The following is a 12,439-nucleotide window of genomic DNA, read 5'->3' on the forward strand; positions in this document are numbered from 1 at the left end:
CCATAAACCCTGAGATCATGACCTGAGCTGAAATCAAAAGTTGGACCTGTAACTGACTGAGCCACCCAGGCACCTCTCAAGGGGGAGTTTTTGAAAGAAGTGTTGGTTGAGGTGAGTCTTCAAAGATGTGAAGACATAGGGGTGACTGTCCTTGTAGGCATAAGCATGAAAACAGTCACCAAGTGACAAAAAAGACTGTAGTGGGGTGGGCAGAGGCAGGGTGCCTTTGGACTGAAACCATTAACAGTTCAGTGTTTCTACAGAGTAGAAGACTACAAGACTAGGAGGAGTGTTGGGCTAAAAGAGAAAGCCCTATATCCTCATCTGATAATGTGGACTTTCTACTAAAAAAGAGAACCATTCGAATTTCATATTAAATACATTTTTTGGTTTAAGTAGTACCTGCTTAATCCAAAATTATGGAAAATATAGATGACAGAGAAGAAAATATAAGTCCACTGCCAGAAATTCACTAGCCAGGGAAAACTACAATAACTATTCCATACATTTGTATTATATTTTTCTATTTACATATACATACATACTGATATTGGGAGCAATACTACAAATTCTGCTTTATAGATTGCTAGTTTTTACTTTAAAGTTTATATACAATTAAATATTTTTGAAAACATAAAAATTTCAATGGATGAGTAACATTTAGCCATGTGGATGCATTATAATATATAATACTATTCCCCTACTCTTTAACTTTTAAATTATTTCATTTTTTACTATCATGAGTAAAGATATGATAGACACATTTGTATTTGTTCACATTTCTGTTCTTTCCTCATTAGAGATTCACGGAGGTACTAGTGGGTCCAAGAATGGACAACATATGTTGTCAAATTCCTTTCCATAAAGGCTGCTGTAATCCATATTCCCGTTGTCAGAGTTTCTTCCAACCTTTCCAGAATTGAGTATGAACTTTTAACATATTTGCAATTTGATAAGTGAAAGTAGTATTTCCTTTTTGTGAATCCTCTGTTCACATCCTTTCTCTTTTTCCCCTTATTTGCGTTTCATAGTAGGAGTTAAAGCAAGTTAATGACATAGGAAGATTTGTATTTAAGAGAGACCACCAGTATCTCGGAGGACAATGTGGGGCAACACCAGAGTCTGAGATCATGCAGATCTCAGTTAAAGTACTGGTCATAGAGATAGAGAAAGAACTGTATTCGAGAAGAGCTAGGCTGAAGAATGAAATATAGGGGCACCTCTGTGGCTCAGTCAGTTAAGCAATTGACTGTTGATTTCAGCTCAGGTCATGATCTCATGGTTTGTGAGATCAAGCCCCACCTTGAGCTTCTCATTGACAGCATGGAGCCTGCTTAGGATTCTCTCTCTCTCTCTCTCTCTCTCTCTGCCCTTCCCCCACTCACTCACACATGCTCTCTCTCTCTCAAAATAAACTTTAAAAAAAGATAAGAAGGACGTGATCAATTGTGTCAAATGCTGCTTATAGAAAAGAAGAGTACTATGAATTAAATTATTGGCTAGTAAACTTGAGGTGAGCAGATATAGTTGAGTACTAGATGATAGACCATGTTCTCCATGTTTCCTCCAAATCTTATGTTCTTTCTTTTGCCTTTTCCAACCCTTTATCTTTCTTCTGCATGTTGGCTAGTTTCTTCACATTTACCTTGCATTTCAATAATTCTTTCTTGAATTATGCCTAGTTTGTTGTTTAACCTTTCTATTAAATCATAAATATCAATGACTGTATTTTTCATTTTCTCTAAAGTCAATCTGGCTCTTTTTAAACACTTCTGGTCTTTATTGTATTTATACAAACCTGAAAAATATTTTAAAAAGTCCCTTTATTATTACTTTTATATGAACATAAATGTATAACAACATTTAATAAAAGTAAATATGTAACAACATTAAAGGGAATGATAACCAACACTTTCTAGGTAGTGATTGCCTCTGGGCAGAAGAGGAGGTGTAGATTAGGGAAAGGTCTACTGGAGGCTTCAACATTAGTATTACATTTAATTTCTTAAGCCAGATGTTGGATATATTGGTGTTGGTGTAAATATATAACAATTTAAAGAGATTCTTAAAATGTAATTTTCTGCAAATTCCCCTCAGTAGTACAATTTGTACTTAAAAGAAAAAGTTTATTTATTTTGAGAGAAAGAAAAAGCACAAGCACAGAGGAGGGGCAGAGGGAGAGAGAGAGAGAGAGAGAGAGAGAGAGAGAGAGAGAATCCCAAGCAGATTCTGCAGTGTCAGAATAGAGCATGACAGGGGGCTTCATCCCGTGAACCTTGAAATCATGACCTGAGCCAAAACTAAGAGTCCGACACTTAGCTGACTGAGTCCCCCCAGGACCCCCTATTTCTGCTCTTTTTGATATAGAAATATGCATTATTTCACAACCTTCCCTCCACTCAAATCCCTCATGTTGCTAGCCTCATCTCATTCAACAGCCTAGACTGTTGACTTCAAAAAGGAAAGGGTGCTCTGATACGTGCTTTTCATCAACTTTCTTCTTTATCACCTCAAATTTCCAATTTCTTCATCCATTTGTGTTACCTGTTTTTCTTTTGTGTTGGTAGAGATACTCACATTTTCTTTGTAAATGTAAAAACCTGATCTTTATTCCTGATCTCTTCTTCTACAACAAGGGTTAACAAACCTTTCCTGTAAAGGCCCAGGTAATAAATATTTTTGACTTTGTAGGACACACAGTCTTTGACGCAACTCCTCAGCTCTGCCATTGTAACACAAATTCAGCCACAGATAATATGTAACTGAATGAGTGTAGCTCTGTCCCAGTAAAACTTGGAATGGTGGCAGGATTTGACCCAAGGGGCCATAGTTTGCTGATCTCTGTTCTACAATATCCAGAGGGTCATTCTGTCAATCAATGGCTTGTTTTAGCTGTCACCAATCTCTTCGTTATCCTCAGGCCCTCACTCAATACATATTCTATTTCTTCTTGATTTTTCTGCAGGACTTCACACTGTTGAACACTCTTTCTTATATTCTTTCTTGATTAGCTTATTTGACAAATCACAGTTTTCATCATCTCTACCAACCCATTCTTTGGTTTATCCTTGGTATGTCTTCCTTTTTATCACCTTCCAATGAAAAAAAATGGCATTTAAAAAATATATGCAAAATGAGAAAGGCTAATATAATGAATACTCATGTACCTGTATCCCTGCTTCAACATTACCAAAAAAGAACCAAGCTTTTTTCACTTCCACCTTCACTTTTTTTTTTTTTGGCTTTAGTATTGTTTTAAGATACCACTTCACTAATTTTATCTAACACTCAGTAAACATTAAAAATCCCTAATTGTCCCCAAAGTGTTATTATATCATTGATTTATTGTCCCACTTTTAGTGATACAGTTGATTGAGGTGTAAGTAACAGCCTGATTCCTCCATTGTAAAGTTCTTCTATCAGTGATCTATCAGTGATTTTTTCCCAGGTCTATTATTTCATTAAGGGGTGTATGGTGATTTCCTTTTGTTTTTTTTCTTTTTTTTTTAGAGAGAGAGAGAGAGAGAGAGAGACCGTGCATGGGGGATGGGCAGAGGGATAGAAAGAGAAAGAATCTTAAGCAGGCTCCATGCTCAGTGCAGAGTCTAATGCGGCGCTTGATTCCATGACTACAGGATCATGACCTGTGCTGAAATCAAGAGTCAGATGCTCAACAGACTGAGCCACCCAGGCACCCCCATGATATTGCTGTTTTTTAAAACAAAATTAAGGGAGCTTAGATGGCTCTTAGTTTTGGCTCAGATCATGATCTAATGGTTGGTGGGATTGAGCCCTGAGTCAGACTCTGCCTGCTTGGGATTCTCTCTCTCCCTCTCTCTCTGCCCCTCCTCTGCTAGTGTGCATTCTCTCTCTAAAAATAAATAATTAAACTTAAAAAAAAAAAACCCTTTATCAGATCCAGAAAGCTTTCCTTTGTGCTTAGTTTGAAAGAGATTTTTACCATGAGTTGATTTTCAATAAATAACCTTTTTTTTGCATCTTTTGAGACTATGATTTTCCCTCTTTATTTAAAAAAAAAATTTTAATGTTTATTTCTTTTTGAGACAGAGAGAGGTGGGGGGAGGGGCAGACACACACACACACACACACACACACAGGATCCAAAACAGGCTCCAGGCTCTGAGCTGTCAGCACAGAGCCCGACGCAGGGCTTGAACTCATGTAGCACTGTAGCACGAGATCATGACCTGAGCTGAAGTTGGACACTTAACTGAGCCACCCAGGCACCCCTCCCTCTTTATTCGTGAATAGGATGAGGTTTTTCCCATTTCTTTAATAAACTTGTGTTGGTTTGGGTTGTTTAGGAGGAAGATGCCAAAAAGGGATTAGACATATATGATATTTATTGGGAGAAATGACTGTAAAGGCTCAGCAGTGGGAACAAGAGTACACAGGTCTGACATCTGTGAAAGGAGAAGGCAGACAACGGAGGGTTCGGCAAGAAGAGTCTTAGAGGACAGCAGTGTTAAGAAGTTTTTGATCAGGCCAGTGGGAAGACTTCATGTGCAGTTACCTGTTTAAAGTATCCTGGCCTTGCTGAGTCAGTGGCTGAGAGCACACTTGGGAGCGTGACTTCACCATGAACTCAGCAGTGGACCCAGTGGAGTGGAAGCTGGATTCCCAGTCAACCACACTCCCCACAGCAGCAGATCTGAATTGTTCTCACTTGCCCTGACACAGTTGTGAACAGATGTGTGCAGTAACCCCTGAGAAAGCTCCATCAAGCATCCAGAAACTTCACATATGTAAGTCTGAGTCACATCACCAGGTAAACACTAAGACTTGCAGAAGTAATACTAAAGAATGAGGGAAATTTAGAATGAATTGTGGAGGAGGGAAAGGGTGAAAACTAGTTGCAGCCCCAAAGCCTAACTTCAGGAAAGGAACATCTCACCAATATCCATTTTCTAAGTTTTTTTTAGCAAGATCCTGGATGAGCTGCCCCCCCCCCCCCCGCCCCACACCTGTGTGAAGAAGCAGATCTGTGTGCTGTAAGGAGTGGACTGTTGTGGCTGTTAAAATGCACTATTCTTCATTCACACCTTTCACAAATGTAAATGCACTAGAAGAAAATATGGTGGGGGAGGGCCCTGGGTGGCTCACTTGGTTGAGCCTCTGACTCTTGATTTTGACTTAGGTCATGATCTCAGGGTTGTGAGACTGAGCCCTGCATCTGGCTCAGCAGAGCCTGCTTGGGATTCTCTCTCTCTGCCCTTCTCCCCTACTCTCATGTGCTCTCTCTCTCTCTCAAAAAAAAAATAAATAAATATAAATATATATATAAATATAAGTATATATAAATATATATAAGTATATATATAAGTGTATATATATAAGGGTATAAGTATATATATAAATATAAATATAAGTGTGTGTGTATATATATATATATATATACATAGTGGGATTAAAATAAACCCATGGTCAGGAGGATCTACATATGACATGCAACCTAGGAGCCATAAAATAAAAGATTAATGAATTCAACTGTATTAAACAAATTCTGCATGGAAGAAAAAGTTTCATATGAAGTCAAATGTCAGATGACAAAGAGAAAAAAAAACTGTAACTTCTATCACAATGTCCTGAATTCTTTAATATGTACAGAGAACTCCTAAATATTGCAATAAGAAAAACACTCATGGTATCAGCATTGATAATGACAAAAAACTCCAAAATCTCAATGGTTTAAACACAAAAGTTTATTTCTCATCTGTTTTGTGTCCATGATGGGTCACTTGGGGGCCTTTCCCGTGTTGCCCTCATTGTAGTACTTATGCCGATAAGCAGCTGTCTCCTGACATATTCTTGGTAATTGTGGCAGAAGTAACTCCATAGCAAGTCACACTGGCAATTAAATATGGGTCTGAAAAGAATAGGCACTAATTCCTCTTACAAGTCATTGGCCAGAAGTAGTCCCACAGCCCTGCCTAAGTCTGAGGGGACCAGGCTTCACTATACTGTGTGTGCCTGGGGGAAGAGAAAGACCCAGCTCCCGTGAGTGGCACCAAGCCCATCCCATTACCACGCCAGATAGTCTATGACTTATTTGGTTTCTCAGCTGAAGGTCTTGTCAAAGAAAGACGATGGCATATTTCATTACATTTCAAATGCTGGTGATTAAAGAAGTAAAAAATTCCCTTCTTTCCAAAATTGGTAGTGACATCGTTCTGATCAAGAGAGTGAATCTGGGGATCTGTCAGATAGATAAGCCCTTTTCCATTACTAGTCACCCAACCTAAAAGAGAAATAAATATGTATGAGAATTAAATCCTCTACAAATGTCAGTAATGTGTTTCAGAGAAATAAAATGTATATGCTTAAAGAGATATTTTAAAAACCTGGTCATAATGGTTTACTTTTAATAAATTTCTGCTAAGGAATTTGGTATTGCATACTCCAATAATTGGCTTAAAAAGGGAAACTAAATGCTGAGTAATTAAATTTGTCAGCTATGACATACCTAGATCACCAATTTTCAAGGAATTAGAGAGCAGTAAAATGCACTTAGTTTAATTACTAAGATCACAATATATTGAATATTTATTTCATGATGCATAATTTTATTTAGTGCCTAACTCATTAATTCATATATTCATCTGTTCATTTAACAAATACTTATTGAGTATACATGCTGTACAAGACACTGTTTTGAGTACTGGGGATTTAGCAATGAACGAGTGAGTCAAAAATTCCTACACTTGGGGTGCCTGGGTGGCTCAGTTTGGTGAGTGGCTGACTCTTGATTTTGGCTCAGGTCATGATCCCAGGGTTGTGTGATGGAGCCCTGAGTCAGGCTTCGCACTGAGTGTGGAGCCTCCTTAAGATTCTGTCTCTCAGGGCCCCCCGGTGTGTCAGTTGGTTGGTCTGTCGGTCGGTAGGTCGGTAGGTTAAGGGTCAGACTTCAGCTCAGGTCATGATCTCCCTGCTCATGAATTCAAGCCCCACATAGAGCTCTGTGCTGACAGCTCGGAGCCTGGAGCCTGCTTTGGATTCTGTGTCTCCCTCTCTCTCTGCCCCTCCCCCGCTCATGCTCTGTCTGTCTCTCTCTCAAAAATAAATAAACATTAAAAAAAATTTTAAGATTCTCTCTCTCTCTCCCTTCCCCACTCATGCACATGCACTCTCTTTATCTCTCTCAAAAAAAAAAAAAAACAATAAAAAATATCCCTACACTCATTGAGCTAATATTCTGGTGAAGTGGGACAGATTAAGAAGCAATATAAGTACGTAAAATATATAATATGGCAGAGAGTGATGATAAATGCTACAGAAGGGGAGTAGACAAAATCTTGGGGAATGGTCATAGAATCATTATTAAAAATATGGGGCGCCTGGGTGGCGCAGTCGGTTAAGCGTCCGACTTCAGCCAGGTCACGATCTCGCAGTCCGGGAGTTCGAGCCCCGTGTCAGGCTCTGGGCTGATGGCTCAGAGCCTGGAGCCTGTTTCCGATTCTGTGTCTCCCTCTCCCTCTGCCCCTCCCCCGTTCATGCTCTGCCTCTCTCTGTCCGAAAAATAAATAAACGTTAAAAAAAAAAATAATAATTATAATAAACCTCATTTATCATTTAAATGAAGTGAAGAGTATTGGCTCTTATATCAGTATAATAGTTCTGATAAATAAAATACTAGATGAACTGAAACAAAATTAAAATATAAATGCAGAAAATTTTTAAAAAGTCAGATTTTTGTACACACAACTTTCTGTTCCATAATGATCACCATTTATGAAACCCAATATCACACTTGTAATAAGGGTAAAGGGCTGAAGAAATGAAAGAGTGGAAAGATTTTCACATATTAAAACATGCAATATTAAAAAACCTACATCACTCAAATACACTTAAGTGAAATTTTAAAAAGCTGTTGTGGATTTGCTCTAGAATTAAGCTCAACAGAATGTGAGGCAGATCTTCTCACTGATTATGTATTACTCTAGACACTTGTAGAACCTTTACACATTTTTTTTTCAGACAGCACTTGCTACATATAGTAAAATCAATTTATTAAATTTATTTATTTATTTTTAAGTTTATTTCTTTTGAGAGAGAGAGAGAGAGAGAGAGAGAGAACAAGTGGAGAAGGGACAGAGAGAGAAGGAGAGGGAGAGAATTCCAAGCAGGCTCTGCACGATCAGCACAGAGCCCGATATAGGGCTTGAACTCATGAACCATGAGATCCCGACCTGAGCCGAAATCAAGAGTCAGATGCTCTTTATCCACAGGATACAGGTGTGCTGTTTTGAAGGGACACATGCACCCCCATGTTTATAGCAGCACTATCAACAATAGCCAAAGTATGGAATGAGCCCAAATATCCATGGATGGATGAATGGATAAAGAAGATGTGGTATGTGTGTGTGTATATACACACACACACCCCCACACACACATACACATTGGAATGTTACTCGGCAATCAAAAAGAATGAAATTTTGCCATTGGCAACTATGTGGATGGAACTGGAGGGTATTATGCTAAGTGAAATTAGTCAATCAGAGAAAGGCAAAAATCATATGACTTCACTCATATGAGGACTTTAAGAGACAACACAGATGAACATAAGGGAAGGGAAACAAAAAGAATATAAAAACATGGAGGGGGACAAGACAGAGGAGACTCATAAATATGGAGAACAAACTGAGGGTTACTGGAGGGGTTGTGGGAGAGGGGATGGGCTAAATGGGTAAGGGGCACTAAGGAACCTACTCCTGAAATCATTGTTGCACTAAATGATAACTAATTTGGATGTAAATTTTAAAAAATAAAAAAATAAAATTAAAAAAACTAAGAAAAAAAAGTCAGATGCTCAACCGACTGAGCCACCCAGGCACCCCATAAAATCGATTAATTTAATTATACATAGTAGTCTAGGCACTGAACAATCTATTAAATAATGACTGGAAGAGCTAGTTACAAGATCTCATATTTACATATGAATAACACTAAAAGTAAAAAAAATAATCCCCAATTTCACATACCTTGTAAATCGACCACAACATCTCTATGATTAGAAAACTCGTAGGAAAAATGGCTGTATGCCAAGCCATATTCTGTAGCTTTGTATTCTGTTTTAACCACTTTCGCATTATTTGATAATTTTACAAATTCTCCCAGGATATAAGGTTCCACACTTATACATCCCTTTATTGTCTTGCCTTCCAAAATCTGAAAAATAGAAATGGGAGACAATATACCACAATGGCTAGGAAGGCTGCAGGCTCTGGGGTCCAGTAGACCTCACTTTGAACCCAGGCTTTGCCACTTAGGAGCTTTGTTATAGAGTTTGGTTTGCCCGCTTGTAAATCAGGTATTATAATAATAGCCACTATAGGAGTGTTAAAAGAATTATATGAGAAAAATGCATGTAGGGTGGTTAACACATTATGTGATATATAAGAGAACCTAAAATTATTATTATTCTTTAAAATGCTCACATAAAAATGAGGCCATGATGGGACCTACCCCAGGGAGTTAGCCCGTTAGGATATGTGGATAGATCATGTGCTGGGACGCGGGACTGGAATGCCAGCTAAGCGTTTGTGTGTATCATCTATTTTGCAGAGTTGTTTCAAAGGTTAATGTGTTAAATGTCTGGCATAGTGCTTGACATAAAGAAAGTGAAAAATGGATGATAGCTATTATTAGTGGTAATAGAATATGGGTCTAAAAATGTCTCTGGCCAAAGTAAAACAAAATCCTTTAGGTGTGAATGAGCTAAGGATTCGATATAGTTGGGGAGGCAGAATATTCTTGATCCAAATAAGAGAAAAGTCAGTGGAGGCGGATTGTTGCCTGTCTATATTTAAAGAGATATCTTAGTGAAAACACATTGGTCTCGATGGCCCCAGAAGGTAGAGCTGTAATTCACAGGTAGAATTCAGAGGAAGACAGATTTGGGCTAAATCTAAGAGCTTTCTTTTTTTTTTTTATATATATATGAAATTTATTGACCAATTGGTTTCCATACAACACCCAGTGCTCATCCCAAAAGGTGCCCTCCTCAATACCCATCACCCACCCTCCCCTCCCTCCCACCCCCCATCAACCCTCAGTTTGTTCTCAGTTTTTAACAGTCTCTTATGCTTTGGCTCTCTCCCATTCTAACCTCTTTTTTTTTTTTCCTTCCCCTCCCCCATGGGTTCCTGTTAAGTTTCTCAGGATCCACATAAGAGTGAAACCATATGGTATCTGTCTTTCTCTGTATGGCTTATTTCACTTAGCATCACACTCTCCAGTTCCATCCACGTTGCTACAAAAGGCCATATTTCATTTTTTCTCATTGCCACGCAATATTCCATTGTGTATATAAACCACAATTTCTTTATCCATTCATCAGTTGATGGACATTTAGGCTCTTTCCATAATTTGGCTATTGTTGAGAGTGCTGCTATGAACATTGGGGTACAAGTGCCCCTATGCATCAGTACTCCTGTATCCCTTGGATAAATTCCTAGCAGTGCTATTGCTGGGTCATAGGGTAGGTCTATTTTTAATTTTCTGAGGAACCTCCACACTGCTTTCCAGAGCGGCTGCACCAATTTGCATTCCCACCAACAGTGCAAGAGGGTTCCCGTTTTTCCACATCCTCTCCAGCATCTATAGTCTCCTGATTTGTTCATTTTTCTAAGAGCTTTCTAACAACTAGAATTATTTGAAAGTGAAAAGGTAATAATTATTTTTCCTTACTAAAGGTGTTTAAGCTATGACTTAGTAATCACTTGGTCACAAGGGGTGGGGTCCAACAGATGTGAAACAGGGAATGAATGCATCGTGCTGAGGGAATAATTTGTACTACGTATGATCTTCAGGGTCCTTCTTCTCTCGTTGAAAGTACAGACAGTACACAAAGAAAGGATACTACAAATGCCAACTTGACCATGTATGCAGACCAGATACCAGAATTAACAGAGTGATTTGGGAGATCCAAGATCCAAATTGTATATTCAGGGTAGAGAGGGTTCTTAGTTCTGACATGTCTAAGTGGATAAAGCAGACGAAGTAGATGAAGGAGTCTGGTAACTGAGTTTACTGGATTTTACCAGAAATCTCACCTGACATATATTTATAGGCCTATTTAAGCAAACCCTTACTCCCTTTAATCTCACCAGTAATACTGTGGACGGGATATAGAATATCTGTGTTGGGATCTTTTGTTCATAAAGCCTCTTGTTAAATTCTGTCACGTAGTGCTGTGCGGTCATTTGCCGTTCCACATCAGCGAAGTGGTGCCAGAGACCCTTCTGCTCCTTATATTCTTTCCCAACATACCTACGACCAGAGGAAAAAAATACAAAAAGAAATGCAAAAGTGATCCTTCCATAGAGTAAGAGAGCAAAGACCAAAGAAGATACACAAAACTGCTTGAAAGATGTTACTCTTTCTCTACCTTAGACAGTCAATATTATCTTGAATTCTCTTATGACTCAAATAATCTTGTGAGAGCCTCCTGAACAACAGAACATAATTCATGCTAGCTGACTGTGATGGTTAATTCTATGTGCCACCTTCACTTGGACATAAAGTGCCCAGATATTTGATCAACCGTTATTATGGGTGTTTTTGTGAGGTTGTTTGGGGATGAATTTCACATTTGAATCAATGGACTGAGTAAAGCAGATTGCTCCCCCTAATGTGGATAGGCCCAATCCAATCAGCTGAAGGACCAAATAGCAAAAGACTGACCTTCTCCCAAGATAGACATTCCTCTTGCCAAACTGCCTTGGAGCTGGACATGGGTCTTTCCTGCCTTTGGACTTGAAGGGAAACATCGGCTCTTCCTGGGTCTTCCGCCTGTTGGCCTTGGCAACTACACCATTCGTTGTCCTGGGTCTCCACCTTGCCAACTACACATTTTGAGATTTTCCTGCCTCTATAACCATGCAAGCCAATTTCTGACAATAACTCTCGTCTATATATGTTTGCATCTTCTTGGCTCTGTTTTTCTGAAGAACCCTGTCTGATACACTGATCCAGGATAATACTGATTATAGAGGAAATCTCCCCTTAACGAATCAGCCTGCCAGGCTTCCTTGGTAAGCCAAGGGAGCCAGGATGGGCACCAGAAAGTGCAGACTCTGCAACCAGATCTTTTACTACCTGCAGCGGGGTCTTAAACAGGCTAACTAAACAATCTGAAGCCTTCCTCTACCCCTTCCCCTTGCGAGTCCTTCGTCTCTACAAATATTTGTTTGCATCATCACCTATTACGTGTATAGCATTGTGCTAGCCAGACCTGAGTGTTTCAAAGAAAGTATGAAATATGTATATTTCAAGGACTTAGGCATACTTGGAGACAAAATAAATGAGGCAGTAAATGATTAAGTGTTGAAAGGAGCAAGAAGTAACTATCACACTTTACTGTGGTTTATATTTGCTATACGTTGGTGTGAATTCATGAGTAATTCACATGCGTCCA

At 38.9% G+C, this 12,439-nt stretch overlaps 1 protein-coding gene across 2 annotated transcripts in view; it reads right to left on the reverse strand.

Annotated features, from left to right (window-relative positions):
- Window positions 1-5,701: 5,701 nt before the first annotated feature.
- ALPK1 (alpha kinase 1) overlaps window positions 5,702-12,439 on the reverse strand; it is a 131,488-nt gene continuing 124,750 nt past the window's right edge. For both annotated transcript variants that reach the window (XM_043570292.1, XM_043570295.1), the window contains 3 exons: window positions 11,130-11,292; window positions 9,003-9,189; window positions 5,702-6,259 (listed from right to left, as the gene is read on the reverse strand). In XM_043570292.1, the coding sequence (XP_043426227.1) occupies window positions 6,060-6,259; window positions 9,003-9,189; window positions 11,130-11,292 (550 nt within the window). In that variant the 3' untranslated portion in view covers window positions 5,702-6,059. The remainder of the gene's footprint in view (window positions 6,260-9,002; window positions 9,190-11,129; window positions 11,293-12,439) is intronic.

This window comes from Prionailurus bengalensis, chromosome B1, assembly GCF_016509475.1.
Source record: "Prionailurus bengalensis isolate Pbe53 chromosome B1, Fcat_Pben_1.1_paternal_pri, whole genome shotgun sequence".
Classification (NCBI taxonomy): Eukaryota; Metazoa; Chordata; class Mammalia; order Carnivora; family Felidae; genus Prionailurus; species Prionailurus bengalensis.